The sequence below is a fragment of the Abramis brama genome, assembly GCF_963993115.1.
Source record: "Abramis brama genome assembly, chromosome: 25".
Taxonomy (NCBI): Eukaryota; Metazoa; Chordata; class Actinopteri; order Cypriniformes; family Leuciscidae; genus Abramis; species Abramis brama.
Window position 1 is genome coordinate 15974656 of NC_139987.1, and position 25840 is coordinate 16000495.

At 36.2% G+C, this 25840-nt stretch overlaps 2 protein-coding genes across 2 annotated transcripts; one reads left to right on the forward strand and one right to left on the reverse strand.

Annotated features, from left to right (window-relative positions):
- Positions 1–2: 2 nt before the first annotated feature.
- vps11 (VPS11 core subunit of CORVET and HOPS complexes) lies at positions 3–8275 on the reverse strand. The gene is made up of 16 exons (XM_084103841.1): positions 8090–8275; positions 7658–7806; positions 7408–7543; positions 6527–6690; positions 6181–6428; positions 5880–6081; positions 5099–5250; positions 4813–4999; positions 4560–4703; positions 4212–4409; positions 3957–4118; positions 3075–3208; positions 1670–1872; positions 1355–1526; positions 729–951; positions 3–615 (listed from the first exon to the last, which is right to left on the reverse strand). The coding sequence occupies exons 1-16, from the start codon at positions 8229–8231 to the stop codon at positions 448–450; spliced, it is 2784 nt and encodes a 927-aa protein (XP_083959967.1). The 5' UTR covers positions 8232–8275; the 3' UTR covers positions 3–447.
- Positions 8276–9132: 857 nt separating this feature from the next.
- hyou1 (hypoxia up-regulated 1) lies at positions 9133–25692 on the forward strand. The gene is made up of 24 exons (XM_084105323.1): positions 9133–9449; positions 10365–10437; positions 12763–12856; positions 12978–13056; positions 14092–14246; positions 14337–14413; positions 14510–14691; positions 15169–15284; positions 15389–15575; positions 16595–16729; positions 16824–16906; positions 18917–19049; positions 19244–19431; positions 19554–19692; positions 19820–19877; positions 20296–20372; positions 20459–20614; positions 21975–22162; positions 22288–22375; positions 22613–22869; positions 23570–23654; positions 23786–24038; positions 24141–24236; positions 24867–25692. Exons 2-24 carry the CDS (start codon positions 10371–10373, stop codon positions 24914–24916), a joined length of 2943 nt encoding a protein of 980 aa, XP_083961449.1. The 5' UTR covers positions 9133–9449; positions 10365–10370; the 3' UTR covers positions 24917–25692.
- Positions 25693–25840: the final 148 nt, after the last annotated feature.

Sequence of the window (25840 nt, forward strand, 5' to 3'; positions counted from 1 at the left end):
AATGATGATGTTTTACATTTATTAATGACTATTTCACAGGCATTTGATTATTGTTGATTAATTGCTTTATCTGCAGTAATGAGTGGCTGAAATACTGATTAAATATTGTACATAAATTATCAAGGGATGCAAAATAAAGCTGTGCAAGTTGTCTTCTACAGTGCACCTGTGGCAGCTGGTTTTAAAAGCTTGTAAAGGTCACTGTCCTGAACTGCGAGTTCTTGCATCTTACTGGTAACCACAGCGGTTATGATATTTTCCTCTTTATGCTTATCTGATCTTGCAGACTACACAGATTGAGAGATTCTGCATGAGCTGTGAGTTGCAAAGTTTAATCTGGATTTGTTCCAAGGATGTTAAAGTGTAGAGCTGTTTCTAGCGCAAACCAGGAGTCAGATATCAGACCCTAGATCAGCAATTCGTTTAAAGTGTACTCCAGTCCAGCTCTCAAACATTCCTCTTGGTGTTAATGAGCAGATCTCTGTTGAATTCAGCCTCCAGATTCCCAGCTCCACTCTTTCCTCCAGGAGGATCCGTTATCAGAGTGAGTTTGTTAAACACTCCACGGCCAAAATAATCAGCGATGACTGAGAAGCCATCATTAGAGCATTTCAACTAAGAGAGAGAGAGAGAGAGAGAGAGAGAGAGAAGAAGACCATTTAATTCTATCCAACTTTCATTTGCATTGTTTTTTGATCAATTCAAAACTGCAGGGGAAAAATCAGCACCTGTCTGTGGAAATGATCATGCAGGTCTCGTTTCTGATCTTGGGCACGCAACATGTCCATCACCTTCCTGTTCTCAGGGGTGCAGGTGGGGCACTCGGCCTCACTCTCAGCGAAGCTCTCTAAACAGTGCTGGTGGAAGGAGTGGCCACACAGGAAGTGCACAGACGGCAGCTCTAGCGGGCTGTTACACATGCTGCACTTGGTCTTCTGGAAGATCTTTGCACTGAAAAAGCAATGTGAGCAGCGTGAGCAGCTTACTCCGCATCCTCCGATACTTGATTCTGACTGATCGATTGTGGCATAAATTTGTTATGCCATTCGGAAATTAATGAGAATGAAATAAACAGGTGCGTCCAAATTCACGTACTTATGCTCTATTCTATGCCATTTTGTAGTATAAATGGTGTGTTCACACTGAAAATTCTAAAAAGAAAAAGTCCACTTTAAATACCCGGATGATGCACTTAATTAACTGAAATACGAAGTGTGGAATGTTGAACACTTCATGCTCTCAACTGTCGCAGAGGGGAAGTGGCTATAAGAGTCTAATGTTGAATGACAAAATAACCGTATAAAATTAATACACCTCACGGTTGGTCATTTGGCACAGCTCTTGTTTCACTCACCAGGTTTTGAGTTCCTTTATCTCAGCACGGAGATGGGTCGTCTCCTCTCTATACTGTTGAATCTTCCTTTCGTCTTCCTCAATCTGCGAGGTCTCCCTCTCAAGTTTATTTATCAGGTAGTCTTTTATGACTGACAGAGATGCTGTGGAATTATGGGCCAAAGTCTGCACCACTGCAACACAGACATTCGCATAAGGTCTAAATGATGATAAACAATATTGCAAACACTACAATTATATGATCTGGAGTTCATCAAAAGGTTAAGAGTCGGTCAAGAACATTCTGTCATCATGACCTTTAAGACACATTACTCACCCAGAAGAGGAGGCATCAGGTTATTTTCATCAATGTGCTGCAGGACTTCACTAATGTAGGCCTTGCAGTTCTCTTCTTTACGTGCAAAATAGCCTAGCGCCTGTTCCCACAAACACACCTCATTGTCACCGTAGCGCTTACAGGCCTCCACAACTTTCCCATACTCTTCATTCTGCATGTGGTAATGCATGATCTGTTGGTATCTGCAGAAATGAACAGTTCTGTCACTATTAATCCGGTGCTTTTATTAGATTAAAGGAAAATGTAATGTAAGTTTGCAGTAGAGCTGCACAATTAACACCCATGTGATCTTATTCCTAAATGATAACTATTTGGCTGTGTCTATTGAACCTCAAATCTGTGTTGGCGCTGCCGCTGACCCAGAGAAAGCAGTTATAATGTACAGGCTACAACAACTTTACATAGTCTTTCAACATCACAGTGTCCATTACAAATATTCAAATGATCACAGACTGGGATAAAAGTTTAGACTTCAGATATAGACACTGATGTCTACGGTAGCGATCAAATAGAGCACATCACCCTTTGAAAGTAACTTGAAGCTTCAAATAAAGATTGTTTCGTTTACACCGTTATACCTGTAGGTGGCGACAAGTGACTTAAAAAATAATTTGCCATTGATTCATTCATTCAAGACATTGTTCACAAACGCCGATTCATCCAGTATCGAAAAATGTGAAGTCTTTATGGGTGAGTCATTGAATCACTCATTCAAACCGATTTTAAAAAAAATAATTCAAATTAATTAAACATTTTTAAATAGACTGCAGCAATTAACTTATTTAATTATTTTGTCATAATCTCTAGTAAATGGCATGTTATTTTGGAGGGGTTTTTTGTACAGAATCGTGATCTCTATTTGAAAAAAAAGAATCCAGAATCATGCAGCTCTAGTTTGTCAGTTCAGTTTGTAATTTTGGTCTGTTGTCACATAAAGCTATCCACCTTATTTTTAACGCAAGAACGGTCACAGCAATTTGTAATTTGAATGTGCAAGGCTTTTGGTGTCATTTGCTTCCAGTTATTTTATCTGTACAAAAAAGTAATAAAATAAACTGTATACTGTAATAAAAAAAAGTTGATTGTGCTGCTTTATATAGCAAACTGGTGTTTATCATAACATTTTAATTCTTTATCATAAGCACACTGGTTTGTAGCACAAGTTTTATGCACAAGTAGTTTTACCATTTACTTCACTTTGCTATTTTTCAAGTTATTGACATTTATCAGCTTATGAATGGAAGTCTCAAACATTCACACAAAGTTGCTCACTTCCATGTTGCAAAATAAGGTGGCTTTAGAAGACTTGTAGAAGTCAGGTAGATAACTTTCAAAGCACTTTCATAGTAAGATTGACTGATAAGAAATGAGAAAAATCGCTTACAGTTTGCCCTTTTCATACAGATACAGAACTCCTTCCTTGAAGTTGTGCATCTGGCAGAGCACCAGGGCCTTGTCAAACACAGTGTTGTCACTCCTCAGAAGGGACAGTGCTGCCTCCTGCAGGACCTTCTTCTTCTGTCACACAAAAGACAGAAAGAGAGATGAGTTTCCTATATGCTTTCACAACAGCATGTGTACAATCAGTCAGAACTGAACACTTTTTTTCTAGGGATGCACTGATTCTGGCCAATGCAAATAATATTTTGATGTTATGGCTGATATAATTCCATGTTATCTAAATCAATTGAAAATGAACAGTAAACAAACACTAAAAAGTCAAACTAGTCATTTTATATGCTACAAGTGAATTTAAACTTCATATTACAATGTACAAAATGAAAAATTCATTTTAAAAATTGCATTTAATAGTGTTATTAAACTATTGTTTTTACATTTTAAATGAGTGTTAAATAATGGCAATGACCATCAAAATGTAAAAATAAGTTAAATGAGCTTGCACAATTAAATATCCTATACAAGCCAAATTTATGCAAATAAATTTGACTATTTTGTAATATCAGCCAATATATTGTGCTTCCTTATTTTTTTTTTTTCATGCTGAATGTTGGGGGGGGGGAAATATGCAGGATTCTGTGGAATAGACTTGGTCAAATATTGTAAAATTAATAAAATGGTGCTGAGAGTACTGCACATACATTAGTTGCAAAAATCATTAGATATTTGTGCTAATTTTATAAGTAAACATTCAATTTGGGGGGTGATGAGTCATATTCTTCAAAAATCGTTTGAGCTGCAGATGCCTTCTATAATAGCATAATATAACATGAGGTATGTGTAGCAATTGTATGAAGCATGTTTTTACCCCTGGGTCCTGCTCATGTGCCCAGTCCTGTAGTCTGAGCTCTAGTAGAGTGTCATAAACTCCCTCGGGAGAGAACGGATCCACCTGAATCATGTGTTCCAGGAACGCTCGCAGCTCTCTTGGGTTATTGGCAAACACTGGGATGAATTCCTCTGGATTGGCCTGTCAAAAGAAAATTTTGAGATAAAAGGTCATCCGGTGTAACTCATTGTTCTTCAGATTCCCAGATTATTTGCTATTGCTAATCTAAATGACCTTGTTTTCCACAGGCCTATCCAGACTGTCCCGGTCAGTTGAGTCTTTGCTGGGGTGATAGTCGGTGCAGAGACGTTTTAAGAGGATAGTGGTGCTCTCAGGCACATGGTGCATTAGTGTTTTACCATAACGTTTCATATTACTCTCCGCCTGATCAAATGGCAACCTCCCTATGTAGCGCAAAGCCTCCTGATAATTCTGAAAGTGTAACAAAAAAAAGTTTTTCAGGCAAAAACAAGGCAGGGCTACTTTCTTGTGGACGAAATTAAAAAGTATTGGCTTACATAAACTGAAAAGCATTAGTCATGTGTCATAATTCATATCATAGCCCAAAAATGCTGTATCCACCTTCAAATCCTCTAGCTGGATCTTCAGATACCATTCATGGTGCATGTGTCTCTCTGCCAGAAACACGGCGTGACTGTGATAACCGGCCTGACGTAACACCTTGATGGCGATTTCAACATCGAAATGCACCTCACTTTCATTGCTCTACATTCAGAGGAGAGGTGCAGAGTATAAAAAGCATTGTTAGTGGTCAAGGCTTTGTTTAAAAAGCCTAAATGCACATTCAGAGCAATGGTGATTTCTTTCTACAGACCTTTATGAACTCTTCCAGCTTGGAGCTGTCCTTCAGTTTAGTGTAACAGTTCAGCAGTAGAGTAGTGTGGTCAGCGTTGGCCAGGGACTGCCTGTGGAGGGCCTGTAGGTACGCCGTCAGGTTATGTATCCTCTGTGCATCCAAAAAGTTACGAATTACGTACGAGGGTTCGAGCTTCCCAATGGTGCTGAGAAAGACAGAAGGTCATGATGTAAGCATGAGAAACAGCTTTCTTGTTTACCGTTTTACATGAATGTACAAGTAGAAATCTGAACTGCACACCTACCGAATGTACTGTTGAATGGCTCCATCATGATCCCCTTTGGTATAGAGATGGTCTCCGTAATGTCTGAATATCTCAGACAGACCATCATTGTCCAGGTGTTGACTTTTAGCCAAATTAATTGCCATCACAAACAGGTTCTTCTTAAACAGCATCTAAGTAACACAACACATAAACTTTTATTATAAATAAATATTTATCATAAAGGATAATATTATGGACAATATTAATAATTGTGAATAATATTGAATTGACAATAAAAATCACATTTATTATAGTTTTGAATTGTACATTTAGTTTTTTATTTTCAATTTAGTTCAGTTTTTGTTTTGATTCTTTATTTCAATATATTTCATTTGTATTTTAATTTAGTGTTTAAGGGCTGCCAGTAATGTGTGAATTAAATATATAAGTGTTTTCAACATTGATAATAAGAAATGATTCTTGAGCAGTAAATCAGCATATTAGAATGATTTCTGAAAGATCATGTGACACTGAAGACTGGAGTAATAATGCAGAAAATTAAGCATTACCATCACAGAAATATAAATTACACTTTAAAATATTTATTAAAATACAAAACCTTTATTTTAAATTGTATTAATAATATTTCACAATATTACCGTTTTAATGTATTTTTGATCAAAGAAATGCAGCTTCTTTCATTAACATAGAAAAAAAAAATCTACCCACCCCAAACTTTTGTACAGTAGTGTATATAACATTTTATTTCAGGTAACAAAAAAAAAAAAGATTTCTTTAATGATAATAACACTGTACTAACCTCTAGCTTGGTCTGTGTGTCTTTTTCTTGCAGCATATACATTGTGTTATCCCTTGTTAGGACATAGAACGACCCCCATTCTGCAAGAACGTCAATGACATCATCAAACGCCGCACTGTACGCGATGAACTTGTTGTCGAGGTCGTAAATGGTCAGGATGTGCTTTTCTGTAGGGGATGTCTGTCTGCTACCATAATCAGATCTGTACAAATGAAATGTAATAAATATGAATGCATATTAAAGTAAAAATCTTAAAGCAAAAAAAAAAAAAAGATAATCCATGCCATTAAATGAGTCTTACTTGCTAGGTGACTTGTTATTGTGTGTGAGCAGCAGCAGGTATCCTCTGTGCCACTGAGTTAGAAGCTTGTGCCCATCGAATGCGAAACAGGGTCCTCTCTCGTCAGGCTGGTACAAATACACACAGTCATCTCCAGCCACTATGAACTGTGAGTCCTGCGAGGGGTCTGTGAGCGCCGAGCAGCGCAGCGCACAGCCGTGAGTGTCCAGGTCTATACGAGGGTACTCTTTCACTGACAGTGTGTAACACTGTCAACGTAAAAATATTCCTGCTTTCAGTTCTGTATGATTTACATCTGCTTTCATTACAAAGGCAGGGTATGACATTCCATACAACTAAAACGTACCTGCACTTTTTCTAAAGTGGCGACAAACAGGTGTGTGACTTTGCCAGCCTGTCGGAAAGCCAGGCCTGTGATTGGACAGCTGCCCTCATGGAGGCTGAGAGTTTTACTGTGTCTGTCTCTGGTGATGTCACCCTTTGTCAGAACAACACTGCCATCTGTAAAACCTGAGCATTTAACACAGATATTAAAAGCAACATAAAATCTAATTTGGTATGTGGGCATGTAACGCCCACTTTTCACAATCCAATCAATTATTGATGGATAAACTCCCAACCAACACTTTTTTCCCTAATAAATTTTCTGCTACACTCTGAAATGCATCATATTACAGAAATAAATGGGTTGCAAATGCCATTTAGTGTTAAATTTAATCATTGAAATTATTCACATTCAAAGGGATTTCAAGTTATATTTACATAGTTTTAGAAAACCATTAATTAGAAAACTTTTTTTTTTTTTTACTTTTGCAACATTAAAGTGCAGTGTTTAATTTGCTTTATTATTAGCTGCCCGCTAAAATCAACTTTTTTTCAAACAGTATATAAATACAAATACTCAGTTCAATTACATTTTTAAAAAAACGTGGGCTAACAATTGTGATGTGTTATTTTAGTATAATTGAGATACTATTATAGTTTTATTAATATTTAGATTTAGTAAGTAATTTTGCTGTTTTTGTAATTTTTGTCTTTTAAAATGTCAATATAGTTTGTTTGTTGTTTAGTACATCAGTTATTTTAGTACATCAAGTTAAACTAAATTAAAATAAGAAATGTTACCTTTTTATTTCAAGTAATGAAAATGGTTTTAGTTACTATAACATCTCTGATTTGTTATTAAACCGTGTTATTTAACCCTGATATGGAATTAAAAACTCCTACCTATAGCCATGAAATTAAGATTTTCATGTACACTGAGACAAGACACTTCAGTGGGTTTGTTTCCAGGTATGGCAGGGAATATCCGGGTACACAGAGGACTGCCACTGTCCTTCTTATCAAGGTTCCACACCTTCACCTGATGGGCAGACACATACACACACTCTCTAAATCAACTTACATTTCAAAAGCACACAGAGACCAGCACTTGCACTGACATGTAGCTTCAGCAGACACCTGTGGTGAATCTTACCAGAGGATTGATGCCATGCTCATCCTGACCCACTGACACCAGGATGTTGTGTTGTTTCAGCTGGTACAGGTGTGTCACGCGCAGTTTATAAGCCTGAAAGCTGGACAGCTGCAGGGAGCGGGTCAAAAACCAGATCTGTCCATCCATATGTGCAATACATGAGTTAAAGAAAACACGCACATATGGCATACCTGAAATCGCTATTTATAATCAGCTAGAAAGTGTTGACTGTTGGACTTATGAATACATTTAAGGAAACACGTAACTTACGTCAAGCATAAGAGATTATCCGTTTTACAAAGCAGGCTTGCCACAGCCTAAATTATACGATGACTTAGACGACTGTAATTATGAAATACACTTGGTATTATTGTATAACAGTGCCATAATTGCTAGCTAGCCACAAGCATGACTTCAGCATTATAAGGATATCTCCAAGCACAATGTGTCCTCGACCTGAATCACAGGCTGATATACCCATCGGTAGTTGGAAATTTTTCCCATTTTCACTCGGATCTTTCACCGTTTCTTTATCGAAAAACACAAATCGTCTCCACTGTAAGAACGCTGCCATTTTCCAAGCAGTTCTTGTTTAGCAAAATCATGTGACTCACATCACGGTCATGTGACTAGTGTCAGGATATTTTTGTTTCTGTTATTTATCTGTATTCGCACTCATATTTTAAGGTTTGAGTCTGACAAAGCACGCCATTAATCAGTTTGATTTAAGTAGTTCACATTTTAATTTAATTTTAAATTTGAAATAATTGATGGTTTTTAAACAAAAGTACACACTTAACAGAATTACATATGTGATTTAAGTGGGCTCTTTTGAAAGTTAAAATAGAAAACTACCCAAAGACGTAATAAAAAGTTACAAGCGATGCCCGATTAGTGAACGAACCGTTCTTCTTCTTTGGAATTTTATTGGGGGTTTTGGAAAGAACCGTTCTTTTGATTCGGATCTTTTCAGTGAATCGCATGAACAATTCGTGAACAAATCCGGTTCTTGGGTCAACAAAGCATGAATGAGCCGCTTTAACAATTCATCTCGTTGAGCCGAGAACCGTCCCTTTCTTATCGTGATGGGGCGAAAATTCAGTGTCCTGTAAATAGGATATGTTACAAGCAAAACGCACATACCTTAATTGAAACGTAATAAACAGAAATATTTCCTACATATAGCTTTATTTGGACCGTTTAACAACATGTAACATAAGCAACGAATGAAAATAATCGGTGTTTTGTATCTTTAAAAGGAAATGTACAAAATAAAACATTTTCTCGGAAATGATTCGGACTCCCATCGCTAGCACCAAAAACTACAACCTGTCGCACAGCCGTTATGTTCTCCTATTTAACGTGGACCAATCAGATCTATGCTTACTTACACGACTAACCACTCGCATGCACTGGTTGGCACGTGGACCAATCATCGCTCTCCATTCAAGGAAAAAGGGGTGGGGCTTTCGTTCATGGCGATCAGCGCTTCACTCGGCGAGCAGCGAGTTGTGTGGATCCAATGAGATCACGCCGCGTTCCGGGCCCAATGTGTTAGAACAAGCCGGTGATTGCAAGAGCAGAATCAAGCAAGCGAGGTGGTCTGGTCACAGAGCATTGCTGGTTAATGCTATCATATTGCTATCTGTAAGGAATTAGATATTAAGGATCAACACAGGAAACTTTTGGTTCAAAATTAGGGCAGGATAAGCGTTTCTAAATACTGTTGTTCAGGTGTCAAGAGAGATATATCAGTCAACAAGAATCAATATAAAACTTGATCTGGCAGAAGGTAAGTGCCATGCCATCACTTTCTTTGTTGGAGATGTTTGGGATCATCTGGGTGGTTGCATGTGCTCATAGATTAGTCTACTATAGTACATTTAGCAGATCATCAGCTGCGTTTACTTATGTTTGAGCCTTTTGAAAAGAAGAAGGTGTAATGTTTACTGCACATTATCAAGCAGTGCAATGACAGTTTGACATGATGCTTAGCACCATTAGGATCAGACAGCCTCAATAAGGCTTACGTCACACAGGCTGTGCAACTAGAAGTTTCCTCTTTGCATTTTTGAATCAGTATTTAAAATAGCCAATCGAGAGAGAACTGTGACTGTAAAAATGAAGTCAAAAGAAGACAATCCCACTTTAGAACATATTAAGTAATGTTCCCATGGTATTCTGTATGCACCTGGGCCCCTACTGTCTCTTTATAAGCAGGAAAGCTCTACAAAAGTGGTTTCCAATGTTGTTCCTGGAGGCCCCTCAAAACATTTCAGGTTTTGTGCTTCTCTACTACAGAGATAACTACTATTGGTTGAATCAGGTGTGTTTGATTAGGATGACATCCAAAATGTACTGCTGGGGGCCTCCAGGTACAGGTTTAAGAGTCACTGCCCTACACTACAGTATTGAGATCCATGTGCTCTCAGGCTTTGTCTCAGACTCATGGGTGGGATCCCATCAAATCAGCATGTACCTATCCATACCTGTCACTGGCTGACTGTTTCCACCTACACATCGATCCATATATGGCGCTTGGGCAGTTTTTCATATGATGCAATAGTCTTGAACATGGTGATTTGAGGGAACTTGTGTGCTTTTGATATATATTCTGATTTATGGTACAGACCTGTCACAGTTGTAGTTGTCTTTTAGCTTAATTTTAACAGCATGCTTTAACCAAGTGTTTGAATCTTCTCTGCAGGTCACAATGAGGGAAAGGCTGTCATTATGGGCTGTTTTTTGCCTAATAGTAGCATTCCTGCCTTCTCAAACAGGTAAGCACCATATAAAATTATGATTATCTTCTTATATTTGCTGTATGTTTCCAGTGCTGATGTCCATCAGGATGAATTTAAAGACCTGTTCAAACCAATAAAGATAACTATAACGATATCTGTATTATTGTCCACACTAGTGCACAAAATCGTTCTGTTTATTATATGCATGTGCTGCAGTTATGTCGTCCGCCGCTTTAAATGCTCAGGCTCTTAAAGGGATAGTTCACCCAAAAATGAAAATTCTGTCATTAATTACTCATTTCATTAAAAAAAACGCAAGACTTTTGATCATCTTCGTAACACAAAGGAAGATGTTTTTTTTCAGAGGCTTTCTGTCCCTCTGTTGACAGCTACCTAACAACCACTTTGACGCTTCAAAAAGTTCTCAGAGATCGTAAAACTAATCCATATTAATTTAGCGGTTTAGTCTAAATTTTCTGAAGAGACTCGATTGCCTTATGATGCACAAATTTATTTTAAGCTTTTATTCACATATAGACATTCATCAACTAACTGAATTTTTATTTAAACGGAAGCTCAAGCATGTTCGCTTTAAGTGCGAGAACCAATAAGGTTAATTCTTGTATGTTATGCAGCACGTTTGAGCTTCAGCAAGAACCAATGAGGTTCATTCTCGCGTGTCAAGCAGGTTCGCTTGAGCTTCTGTTTATGTTTGCTGATGAATGTTTATATGTGAATTAAAGAATTCAATCTGTTCATCATATAAAGCGATCGACTCTCTTCAGAAAATTTGGAATAAACCGCTCAATTCAAATGGATTAGTTTTAGTATCTCTTTATGAACTTTTTGAAGCGTCAAAGTGGTTGTTCCGTAGCTGTCTATGGAGGGACAGAAATATCTCAGATTTCATCAGAAAGATCTTCATTTGTGTTCCGACAATGAACGAAAGTCTTACAGGTTTGGAATGACATAAGGGTGAGTAATTAATGACATTTTTCATTTTTAGGTGAACTATCACTTTAATAACTGTCACCTGCCCGTATACGGGCAAACTAAATTTACTTCACTATATTACTATTAAATCCTAATCTAGTCATGACAAACTATATATCGTTGGAAAGGTCTAAGGCTCCTTAATAGATATTTCAGCACTGTTTTTTGTTACAATTTATGCAGGAACATTAATAGATGAATTTATGACAAGAGCGCACCTCAAAAAAACTACATCATAACAGGAGTTCTGACCTTTGTCACAAAAAGTCGACGCACACACTTTTAATAATTGAAACTTTGGTTTTCATTCTAAAAGTTCATAATAAAACATTTAATCTAGTATTTGTCAATAAAAAAATATAAAAAAATATTATCTTCTAAAAAGTATAATATATATATATATATATTATCCTCTAAAATATAATATTATCTTTTTTATCGCCTTTTTTTATTACATTACATATTTTAGTAGTTATCATAAATTAGGTATCAATTGAAAGCTTACGATCTCAGAATTCATCCTGTGAAAAGTGTTTTGAAATTGGACATTGTGTTACCATAGAAACGGTACTCTAAATTATTTTATTAGGCTCCTCCCCTTTTGGGCATCATTATGTTTCATAATTTATCAACAAAATATTTTCTAATCTTGACAAAACACATATTGTCAGAAAGGTCTGAGTCTCAAGGTTCCATATTTTGTGACAGAAGTGATATTTGGACAGAAATTTATTAATTTGTAATGGTAGAATGCATACAGTTAAATTCAATGGAATTCAATGACACCCGGTGGCTATTTTTGGTAATTCGCCTAAACAAAATCTCATGGGAACTTCAATTTTTGTGATATCAACTTCAAATTTGGAACACAACTTGGTTAGATATATGGCTTTGATTTGATAGTAATTTTTTTGTAAAATATATATTTTATATAAAATTAAAATATGAAATAAATTATATTTGATTTAATGTAAATTTAAACTTCCATAACTTTTTCATACTTTAATTTTTTGAAGTGCTTTATTGAAAGCAATAATTTGCTATTTTTTCCCTTTAAAACAAGACCAAACTTAGGTCTATACTCCAAAGCATTCTTGAATTACAACCATTTAAGCTTGAATAGTGCATTTTAATGTCCATTCTCAAAAAGGGGGGTGACAGTTAAAGGGTTAAAAGCAGGATGAATTTTTACATTTAAAACAATTCTTAAAACTAGACCTATATCTTTATCATTTTAGTTATCGTCCTTGGTGTGAACATGCCTTGAATCTATCAAGATGCATATAAATATGCATTTTTTTTTTATTATGGGTTTATTACTTATCCCTGATCATAGAATTTCGGCTCTCTGATATTTTTGTGTTGCAGAATCCGTGGCTGTGATGTCTGTGGACTTGGGCAGTGAATGGATGAAAATTGCTATAGTGAAACCCGGTGTGCCAATGGAGATTGTATTAAACAAGTATGTGTTGGACCAGAGTGAAACTTTTTGCACCAAAATCAACAGATCTTGTCAAGTGATTTAGATTTATTCGTTTCAGACAGCAGTTTACTCAGTTGTGACATTTAACTTCTTTGTGCAGGGAGTCCCGGCGGAAAACACCAGTCGCTGTGTGCTTAAAGGAAAACGAGAGGCTTTTTGGAGACAGTGCATTAGGAGTGGTAAGTCTTTGTACTCCATAATACTTTCTGTAAAAGTCAACATGAAGTGGCAGTTGCAATGTATTTAACATACCGGTAACTTATAATGTGACATTTAAAAATTAAACATGAAATTCAATAAGAAAACAATGCAGGGTGTTACTTAATGTTAATTCTGATATGAAATTTCCACTTTAAATTCCTGATTTATAAAATAATTTTCACCACCATGCCGCCCTTTTGATGTCAGCTGGGAAGAAAAGTTATTGCGTATAAACGTTTTTACTTCTTTTTTAAAGGTTACATTGATAAACATAACGTGCATATACACTACCATTTAAAAGTTTGCGGTCGGTAAGATTTTTAACCATAAAATGTTTCATGATCATAATGTTTATGATGCTCATCAAGGCTGAATTTATTTGATCACAAATACAGTGGAAACAGTAATATTGTGAAATTATTACAATTTGAAATAACTTATTTCTGTTATAATATATAATAAAATGCAATTTATTCCTGTGAATTTTCAGCATTATACTCCAGTCTTCAGTCACATGATCCTTCAGAAGTTATGAATGTATGTTGATTTGATGCTCAAGAAAAATGTATTATCGATGCTGAAAACTTCCTGGATTTCAAAAGAACAGCATTTATTTGAGATCAAAATATTTTGTAAAATAAGTGTCTTTACTGTCACTAAATAGAAGTATCAATTTTAAAAAAAGAAAAGAAAATGGAAATATTGGCTCCAAACTTTTGCAAACATATTTTTATAGAATTTTACAACACATTTAACAAAAGAACAAACATAGTCCTCTTAAATACAAACATAACTTACTCAAATCCCTCCCCCTCCACAATAACCCTGGCGACTCCAAACTTTTGAACGAGAGTGCATGACTCAAAATAAGACCATGAAAACAACAGGCCAGTAAATATATTTTTATAAGTCAACATATTCAAAATGGACTGAGTAGTATGAAACAATTCATTTTCTTAATCTCTAAAACCTTGTTGTGACAAGCTTTGACTCGCATACTTGAATCATGACAGGCTGTGAAGAACCCCAAGGTGGTTTACAGATTCCTCCAGAGCATTTTGGGAAAGACAGCAGACAACCCGCAGGTGGTGCAGTATCTGAAACACTTCCCTGAGCACCAGCTGGAGAGAGATGAGAAAAGAGGAACCGTTTATTTCAAATTCTCAGAGTAAGTAATGAAGCACTTGCTTGGTGTGTTAGCTGTAACCAATGGGCTTTATATAATTTCTGGGAATATTTTTTTATATATTTCATTTAGAGAGATACAGTATACTCCAGAGGAGCTTTTGGGCATGATGTTGAACTACTCTCGGGTTCTGGCTCAAGACTTTGCAGGTTTGACAATGAGTGTTTTGAATAGTTCAGCTGTCTTGGTTTTTGCAGGTTAGTATATATGAACAGACTGATAATTTTATTTGTTTCTCCTAACAGAGCAGCCCATAAAAGATGCAGTGATCACAGTGCCAGCCTATTTTAATCAGGCAGAACGCAGGGCTGTCTTGCAGGCTGCCCATATAGCAGGTCTAAAAGTCCTTCAGCTTATCAATGATAATACTGCTGTGGCTTTGAACTATGGAGTATTCCGGAGAAAAGACATCAATTCGACTGCACAGGTACTACTGAAGATTTAAGTGAATTTTATTTATTTGGTCAACCAATGGTGTGAGTGTGTGGGCGGGACTATGTGTCTGGCCAGCCAATAGCAGACTGGGAAACCAGAAATTATGATTTTGGTGACACTTGTGATATAGAAATTAAAGGAATTCTGTCATTTAACCTAAAGTTGTTTCAAACCTGTATGTATTTCTTTCTTCTGCTGAACACAAAAGATATTTTGAAGAATGTTGATGTACAATTGACTTCCATAGTGTGTGTGTGTGTTTTTTTTTTCCTACTATGGAAGTCAATGGGGCCCATCAACTGTCTGGTTACTTACATTCTTCAAAATATCTTCTTTTGTGTTCAGCAGGTTTGAAACAAATTGAGGGTGAGTAAATGATGACAGAATTTTCACTTTTAAGTGAACTATCCCTTTAAGTGGGATTTATGACAGATTTTTGATATTAACTTTTCTTTTCTGTGTCTTATAGAATGTCTTGTTTTATGATATGGGATCGGGCAGCACAACAGCCACGATTGTCACATATCAGACAATAAAGACCAAAGAATCTGGTACTCAGCCACAGCTTCAGATCCGTGGAGTTGGGTTAGTCATGGTTGCCATGTTTTGGCCTCATTTGTTGGCCGCTTCGGTACATTCATATGGTTATATATTACGCAAACATCTGACTATCACTGTTTTATATTCAGCTTTGATAGAACACTCGGTGGCTTTGAGATTGAACTGAGGCTCAGAGATCATCTCGCCAAGCTCTTCAACGAACAGAAGAAATCAAAGAAGGACGTGAGGGAGAATCTGCGTGCCATGGCCAAACTCCTTAAAGAGGCTCAGAGACTCAAGACTGTGCTGAGTGCCAATGCTGATCATACAGCACAGGTACTGAAACTGTTGATCTGATCTTTTCTTTTCTTTTCTTTTTTACACAGAATGTTTAGTTAGTCAAAATACAATGTTATCAATTTGCAAAAAGAAACTGCATTAAATGTAAATTTTCGAAATAATTATTGATCTTATTGTGGACGATTCATCCAAGAGTGTCGAACCTTCTTATTTTTCATCAAAATATCATAACTGGATCTTCCGATGAAATGAGACTTCCCTCTTGTGATGTATTCCGGACTTAAACTGTCATTTTGTCTGGTTAAAACCCACCCCTTTATTCCAATCAACTGTAACCTCACATTCAGATCTGCCTCAATTTTTGAGTGCAACAACCAAAATTCAATCAACCGATGGATAGAACCAAGTTCATGACCTGTTGTTGTTGTTGTTTTCTTTTTTTTTTTTTGGAAAATCCATTTCACATGGATGACCATCACAAGAAGAAAAATCTGTAGCTGCTTCCAATTCATCGTGACTAACTGAGTCTGTAGAAACATTTCTAGGTCACTATTCAAATGTAAGCAAATTTGTGACATTGGCCATGTGAACTCCGATGTTCTTGCTTCCACTGAAGCTTTAGATTGTTGTCAAATACTGAAATCACGTGATCACCAGGAGTTCATGCAGCTCGAGGTCTGCTGTCATTAAAACAGATGAGCAACAAGCCAAATACTTACATTTTTCAAATTTATTCAGTTTTTAATTTGACTTTGACTCAAATTGTTATGAGGATAACCTAATTTGTAATAAATAAGAGTAATGCAAAATAGGAAATGGTTCTTTTTTTTCTTTTTTTTTTGACATTTGGACCACACTGGGTCAGCTTGGCCTTGGTTAAATGGGTGTTATCAAATTATGTCTATTTCATTGACTGTGTGAGATTTGTTAGACATTCATTATATGTAAACAGACAAACAATGTCTGTATGTTAGACTTGCTACTTATACAGTTTTAACCTAACTCTGTGTTGTGAAAGACGATTTAGTAACATCTTGATGTTCTTCTTTCTTCAGATTGAAGGTTTGATGGATGACATTGACTTCAAGGTAAAAGTGACTCGCGCTGAGTTTGAAGCCCTCTGTGAGGATCTGTTTGACAGAGTACCAGGACCTGTGAAGGAAGCTTTAGCTGCTTCTGAGATGAATATGGTGAGGAGCTAAATATCAAGGCATTGACTTTATACATGTTTTCTGCTTAGCTATGATTTAAAAAATAATCTGAAATATCTTTCTTGTCCAACAGGATGAGATTGAACAGGTTATTCTGGTTGGAGGAGCCACCAGAGTGCCTAAAGTGCAGGATGTGCTGCTTAAAGCTGTGGGAAAGTATGTTTTGTTTTGTTTTTTTGTCTATTTCCTGTTTAACCTATAGTAGATGCATTTGATTGGATGGATGCTATTTGAAGTTGGGTGGTGCAGATATGACATCAATCAGCAGAAACAAACTTGTCTGTGCTAACCAGCCAAAACTTGACACCTTAGTGTGTACTAGTAGTTTAGGTTTGGTTCTTTCTTCGCACAAAATAAGAAACATTTAAAGGTAGGGTAGGTAGGATTTTTATAAAATACTTTTTTTAACTGTCTTTATATACCGATACATAATTAAAATGTAAGTGCTCTGAAAAAGAGAGTATAACAATCGAGTGACTGTAGACCTTTTAATCTGCAATAAACACAGCTCATTATTTCCATTCGGGACGAAACAATTGATTGGTTTGGGCGACTGTCACTCACTCTCGCAACCATGGCTACCACCACTGTTGCTAGATCTGCCCATATGCGCGCGCACCCGTTTGATTTGAGGAGTGCAAGAGAGGTGCGGAACCTACGAAGAGTAAAATTATGGCAGAGAAAGAGCATTCAAAATTCAAAGCACCTGCATATGCAGTCAGTGAAGGCAAACAAGGTAAAAACTACTTCCTCGGACCCTGGTTGCCCACACTCTTGAACGACCTCCTCTGCTTCGCCCCCGACCCCGGACCTGTCCTCGAACCGACGATGCGGTACTTGTCTCCGGAGTGTAACGTTAGTCCTCATCAGAGTCAACAATGTTTTCATCATGGAAACTCTTACATGCAAAATACTGTATATGAATATTACACGAAATTCACCTTCATCACAGTTTAACTGATGGTAATGGAAAAACGTGCATCAATGCAACCTGTTTTTAGCTTTGCCTTATAAATATAGCTCGTTACCTATAGCCTAAATATAGCTCATTACCGAATCAAACAAAATATATTTTAAACTTTACCAGAATCGATATGCTAGCTTGATAGTGAGTACTAAAAGCCATCTTATTTGTTTATATTTATAGTGATAAAGTTAGGTATTTTATTACATGTGACTCTGACATGATGTCACTGCATGCACTGCACTCCTTCCTCTCCACTCGTCTCAGGTAAATAAATGCGTATTCCAGCTGAGCCTGAGCGTCTGGCGTCGCGCGTTCATGTGTTTTGGGGGCGTGGCTTTGGAAGGAGCTCAGAAGGAAGGGGGTGGAGTGAATGGAAATAATTAGCTGTGTTTACAACAGTCGTGAGAGGTCTACAGACACTCGATTTTTATACTCTCTTTTTCAGAGTACTTACATTTTAATTATGTATTGGTATATAAAGACAGTTTAAACAAATTTGGAATGGTTTTTTTTAAAAAAAAATCCTACCTACCCTGCCTTTAAAGGGTTGCACACCCTGATAAAGGTTTATTAGCCGCAACACAATTACTGACCTAAAACTCTTGACGCTTCAAAACGTTCATAAAGGGATCAAAAAATCCATGAATCGAGTGGTTTAATCCAAGTCTTCTGAATAGACACAATTGCTTTATATAATGAAATGTTTTAATTTAGGCTTTTATTCAAATAAAAATTGATCAGCACATGTATGTAGAGCACTATGGTAAATTTAAACTCAAGCATTTGATGCACAAGAACCAATTAGGTTCCTTCTCGCGTGTCACGCCAGCACATTTGAACATTCACAGGAAGTAATGAGGTTTTTAACATGTCAAGCAAGTACAGTTAAGCTTCCGTTTATCTCTATGACTGTTTTGGAGCATTGGAGTTTTGGTTGAATAGACTTTTAAATGAAGATTTCATTTGAAATATCTTCATTTGTGTTTCGAAGATGAGATGAAGTCTCATGGGTTTGGAACAACATGAGTTATTGATGTTTTTGAATGAATTTTCATTTTTGGGTGAACTAACCCTTTTACAGAACATCTAATAAGATGGATTACACTTAGCATTGATTAACATTTTAAGTGAGTAGATGTTTTGAAATTGGTACAGTGCCAAATAATTCAGCTTTGTTTGTGTTCACTTTTTGTCTCCAGAGAGGAACTGAGCAAGAACATCAATGCAGATGAAGCTGCAGCGATGGGCGCCGTCTATCAGGCCGCTGCGCTCAGCAAAGCCTTCAAAGTCAAACCTTTCTTGGTACGAGATGCAGCCGTGTTTCCCATACAGGTGAGAGGGTGAAGACAAAGTCCTTGTGTTCTTTCCTAAAATTGGATTTGTTTTAATAGTCTTTACTCGCCCCTAACTAAACCACTGAGATGTATAATTTAATTTAACAGATAAGTAGTGTGCAGTTTTATTTATCATACTACAGTGCTTGTGCATTTAAGAAGTTCTCAGATGTTTTCTATCACTCTCCTTAGGTCGAGTTCAATCGTGAGACTGAGGAAGAAGATGGCTTGAAGAGCATGAAGCACAACAAGCGCATTCTATTCCAGAGAATGGCCCCGTATCCCCAGAGGAAAGTCATCACGTTCAATCGTTACACGGACGACTTTGTCTTTTACATAAATTATGGAGACCTCAGCTTTCTCAGTGAACAGGACATGAAGTAAGACATTTTGTTCATGCTACTCGTTTTCTGTGTTTTATTTGTTTACACTTTTTCAAAACTATCAGAAAATAGAACTTCTGAAACAAACCTCAGTGTCTGTCTGTCTCTCTCTTTCTAAGAATATTTGGCTCTCAGAATCTGACAACGGTGAAACTGTCTGGAGTGGGCAGCAGCTTTAAGAAGCATTCAGATGCTGAATCTAAGGGCATCAAGGCCCATTTCAACATGGATGAAAGCGGGTTGTTAATTCTGGACCGGGTTAGTACTGCATTTTAGTTTGCATAATAAAATGTGACAAACTAGTGGTAGTATTTTTCCACTGTTACAATGCAATTGTACTATTCCAGTAGATGCTTAATTAGCCAGAAGATCCTTGATTTTTCAGGTGGAGTCAGTGTTTGAGACCATTGTGGAGGAGAAAGAGGAGGAGTCAACGCTCACAAGTTAGTTTTGTCTTTATACACAATCATACACTTTTATTTATTTATTTTATTGTTGTTTGTTGGACTAAAGACGACATTAAATGCATTGTTCAAAAGCATTAAAACATCTCACATTGCAAACTGCCTTATCATAGATCAAAGTCTCTTATCAAGGCTGCATTTATTTGATGAAAAGTACAGTAAAATGGCAATATGTTGAAATATTACAAATTAAAAGAACTGTTTTCTATTTGAAAATACTTGTAATCGTAATAAAATACACATTGCAATTACATTTTAAAGTGTATTAAAAAAGAAATAAAAATGTATATATAAATTATATAATTTATATATAAATATATAAAACAAATTTTTGTGTGGGAAAAAAAGATATGGAAGTTTGTCTGCTTCACTTGTTTAATTTCTCTCCCCCCTCCAGAGCTTGGAAACACCATTTCTAGCCTGTTTGGGGGTGGAAGCTCAGAGCCAAATGCAAACGTGTCAGAACCGGTTACGGTAAATCTGCTTAATGTCTGTTTCCATATAAGACAGACTTTTTCTCAAACTTGAGCTTGGCATTTTGCTTTTTCATAATGGTCCAGGATGAAGAAGTGACTCCGGAGGCTGGGAAAGATCAGGAACAGTCAGAGAAACAGGAAGAGACTGCCCAGGAGAAACCTGAGATGGAAGAGGGAAAAGAGGGAGAGCCTCAGGCTGAAGAGCAGAAAGACGACAAAGAGGATAAAGCGGAAACTCAGGTGAGAGGATTGACTTGCTCTCAAATTCACTAGTTCTGCCCTGTTATTCTCAGGAGTCTTTTGACTTCATCTCGTTTTCTATTGTACAGCATGCAATATTATACGCCTGCAGAAACCCCTGCCCAAGTTCCTTGAGCTACAGTAGTTATTCAGATGTAACATTTTTAGCTAATAATTATTTTTTTTATTACCCAATATGATGGCCAATATGATACAAATTATACTTTTATAAGAAAATATATCTGTCTTATTGCCCATTGAAACAGTATTTTGCATTATTTATTATTATTATTATTAATTTTATTACTATAATAATATATTAACATTATTATAAAAATATTATTATTGTTTTAATCCCAATGACAATGGGATTATTTTGCTGAATATTAGTGACAGGGTTCCCACAGTCCCGTAAAACCTGAAAATATTAGGGAATTTCTGGGGAAAGTCATTACAATTTCTATAGGAAATAATTTTAAGATCTAAAATGTAAGAATTTTTTTTCGCTGCAAATATTTTATTGGTGCAGAATCAGTGACTTAATTTTAATTATTTAAAGCCACACCAAAGATTCTTTTGTACCTTGAAATGTTTCCAAAATCGTAACATCATCAACTCGTAACAGGGTGAACATGATGAGCATGATAGAGAAAGCTCGAACTAGAGTGAACATTGGACTAAAACTGTCACCTGTCTCTGCAACTTTTCCAATAAAATGCTCAAGTTATTTTTCATCCTTGTGTAAACCTATCTTGCTATTGTTAGACCGTTTCAAATTTACCGTTTCACACAATCTAAAAAAAATAGCAAGCAATGTCATTATTTTGTTTTTCTTCATTTCTGATGTTGCAATACATCATACTTTCATAAAATCATGCAACATACTCTACCTTGTCTGTGGACATCATTATTTCCAAAGCCGGTGCTGGATAAACATAGCGTGCATGCGACAGTAGGCTGCGGTAGGCTAAATTATTTACGACAGCCGTAATGGACAATTCCGCTTCCAACCTGTAGGCGGACCGAAGAGGAAAAGTGCTTTGGTGTTGCTTAAAAAAAAAAAATCCTTATAAAGTCATGGAAAAATTATGGAAATTCAATGTGAGAGCCCTATAGAGACAAACTATGTTGAATTGTGCCATATACAAATCTCTTGTCTCTATTTAAATTTGTAGAAATATGATCATTTGAATCACTCACTATAATCATTAATCAAGGGTCAGACTATAATCATTAAATTTCAGTTTCAACCCTGTATTATATTGCAGTTTCATATAAAATTTCCAGCCACTGGCGAGTAGTTCCATGTGATTTACTTTTGGAATCTGTCTAGAACTGAATTCTCACTTCCATCACGCAGGGAGAGACTGAAGCAGAGAAAGCCGAAAAGCCTGAAGAGAAATCAAATGGTGAGCAAGCAGAAGAGGAGGTGGACAAGAAACCCAAACCACAGAAAAAGAGCAAAATATCAGAAGACATCACAGTGGAGCTCGAAGTGAACGATGTTCTCATTCCCAGCACAGAGGACCTTGAAGTGTCCAAAAAGAAGTAAGTGTCTCTTGTTTCTAAGAATTAATTAACGTGGAGGATGAATTAACAGAATGGGAAATGGGACAGACTGTAGTAACTGAAGATTCTCTAAAGAATTACCATGCGTTCCTCCCTCATATCAGGCTGCAGGACCTCACTGACCGTGATTTGGAGAAGCAGGAGAGAGAAAAGACCCTGAACAGCCTGGAGGCTTTTATCTTTGAGACACAGGTATAATGAATCTCTCTGCAGCCCTTCCCAGTGTTTGAGCAGTGACTCATAGATCCAGTGGCTTGACAATGATGAACTGTCTTTGTCCAAGTCTAAAAAGCTTTATTTGCAGAGCTTGAGGAGAAAACTGTAGTGGGCTTAAGGCTTTTTGATGGAGCATTGTGGAAAATGTTTATTACAGCAAAATAGTTTAATTTTTAAGTCAACTATTTCTTTGAATTTCCTCTCTCCATCTAGGATAAGCTGTATCAGGATGAGTATCTGGCTGTGGTGACTGAGGAGGAGAAGGAGCAGATCACAGGCAAGTTGAGCGAGGCCTCTAACTGGATGGATGAGGAAGGATATTCCGCTGGTACAAAGGAGCTGAAGGAAAAGCTGTCTGAACTGAGAAAGCTTTGTAAAGCCATGTTCTTCAGAGTGGAGGAGAGGAAGAAATGGCCCGACAGACTGGCAGCTCTCAACAGCATGCTCAACCACTCCACCATCTTCCTCAAGTGAGCGAGAGCTGCATCATTTATTTAAAAAAAACAAAAATGAATGCATTTTTAGAAAATAAATGTAATAAATAAATAAATGTAAGAATGGTATTTTCAAAGAACCTATTTAATTGTTTTAATTATTTTAAATGTATTAATTTATTTTTAAAAATCTAAATATTTATTTAAAATGTTAATAAAACAATTAATGTATTTGTAGAAAATATATATATTTTTAATTATGTAATGTAGGAATCTATTTATTTAAAGAATGTATTTTTAGAAATGTAAATATTTGTAAGTCTCTTTTATATATTTAAATATGTATGTGTATATATTAAATTATATTTGTTAAATTTAATTCATTTAAAAAAATCTAAATATTTAAATACACAATGTAATCTATTTATATATATTAAATGTATATTTAGATAAATATATTTATTATTTAAAAATATATATTTTTACATTTTAGTTTAAATGTTCTTTTAAATAAAATAAAAACATTTTTTTTAAATTAATTTAAATATATTAATTTGCTTAAATGTAAACACTTAGAAAAAATAAGATATAATAATTTATATATTTAAACTTTATGTAATTTATTTTTTGGGAAGAGTCCTCAGACTCTTGTGGGCAGTGCAGTTTTGAGTTCAGTCAGCAACATGTTCAAATAAAAGAAAACCACTTTGTAACTTGCATGGCCCTTTGTCCACAGGAGTGCTAGACTGATTCCTGAGGGTGACCAGATCTTCACAGAGATTGAACTGAAGACACTTGAGAGGGTCATCAATGAGACAATGGTATGTAATGGCTTTATTTCCCTCTCTCATTCCCATTGATTTATTTCGTCCTTCCCTCGACTTCAAGTGAATTCTGCTCAGTAAACCCTTGGGATGCACTCTGCACATTTTGATTTTTGTTTTTATTGCAGACATGGAAGAATGAGACGGTAGCTGAACAAGAGAAATTGTCCCCAACAGAGAAACCTGTTCTGCTCTCAAAGGACATTGAAGCTAAGCTAACTCTATTAGACAGGGAGGTCAACTACCTGCTGAACAAAGCAAAGTTTGCCAAACCGAAACCTAAAGATAAGTCTAAAGACAAGAACAACACCTCCACAGAGAACAACAAAGCTAACAGCACAGAAGATGCAGAGAAGGTTATTCCTCCAAGCAGCGATGACGGTGAGACACCATTTTATTGTGGCATACATTTATTTTGAAAATTAGATGACTGATTTTTTCTGTTACTGTGGAGTAAATCTGGTATTTGAATTGTGCTTTTAGCTGAAAAGGTGAAGCCAGCAGAGGAGCCTCCAACTGAAGAGAAAGAGAAAGAAACCATACCTGAACTAAATCCAGCAGAAAAAACGGATGATACAGGTAATTCTCAGTCCACTAACTAGAGCTGCATGATAAATTGCTAAAAGATTGTGATCTTGATTCATACACCCTCACAATCTTATTCCTAAATGACAAGGATTCAGCTAGAAGTCTATTAAACCTCTGACACGTACGATCACAGTGAACATTCAAATCTGTGTTGGCGCTGCTGCTGAACCAGATAGTGTTGGTATGAAACGGCTTCACAAACAGTCCTTTCAACCACACAGTTTTGTTATTTCTGTGTTAGAATAGTTCAGATGAAAATAATGATGTCTATGGTAGCAATCCAAAGAGTCATTTTTGAAAGTAACTTGATTCTTTATATAACAATTACATCGTTAGGCCACTAGGTGGTGACAAGTGTCTGTTAAATGTCATTGTCATTGTATCATTTATTCAAGCGATTAAACGAAATTGTGATTCTCAATTTATCCAGAATCGTGCAGCTCTACTACTAACCATCCAACATCAGTGTACATGCAAAATAATTTCAAAATTCTACACAACATGCTCTATGACCTTAAATAACAGGATCAATAGGTTTAGTATCTTTATGTAAATGTAGTAGTTCATTATATGCTAATATGCAGATATACTAATGTGTTTTTTTTTGTTGTTATTTTGCAGAATCAGATAAGAGCAGTAAATCAGAAAACCATGCAGGGGATGAATTATAACATCTGGAGTTCTTAAAGTTGTGGGGTTTTTTTTTTTTTTTTTTTTTTGTTATTTATTGACTCCATTAAGTGGTTCAAATTGATTCTTTTTTTTTCTGCCCCACCCCTCAACATATTGGAACAGCTTGAAAATGACAGTGTACATTTCATAGTTCATATTCAGTGACCCCAAGCCAAAAGAAAATACCAAACCCAACTCAAGGCTGTGTGCTCCTTCCATTCACATTTAATTTTGCTTCTTAATCTATGAATTATTAATCTTCTCCCTCTCAGAAACCTGCCCCCCATCTGTTTTGGAAATCAAAAATGGCATGCTTGACCAAAGCAAACACGCAGTCCTTTTTATTATATGTACATGGGAGTAATTTATGCAGCTCAGCTGAAAATGGTCATTTGTCATGCCCTCTGACTCAAGACACCTTTGCGTCCAGATATTGAGGAAATGTGAAGTTCCTGCTGAATTGTCTCGCTTAATTGTCACATCATGTTTGTTTTTGCTAGTTTACCCTTTTCCGTGTAGCCCATTCCCAAAACAATCCGTTCGTACCTGTGAGCATCTATGCCAAACATCTCCTGTATTTATGGACTTGAGTAGGATTAGTCTGCTGCACTGACATCAAAGGAATTTCACTTGACTGAATAAGTGGAAACCGTTTTTGTTTTGTTTTTTGCTTTCACGTCTTTTTTGTCATTCACATGTTTTCATGTGCAAGTCCGTGTGGAAAAGGGAGAAGATTGTTTCTAAACTGTTAATAAAGTCTCTTTTTTTAAAAGTTCTCTGCACATTGTGTAATATCTTCTCATTGTTTTGACATATTTATATAATATTATATATAATGCATTATAATCCATTAAAGGGATAGTTCACCCAAAAATGACAATTCTGTCATTTACTCACTCTCAAGTTGTTCCAGACCTCTAGGA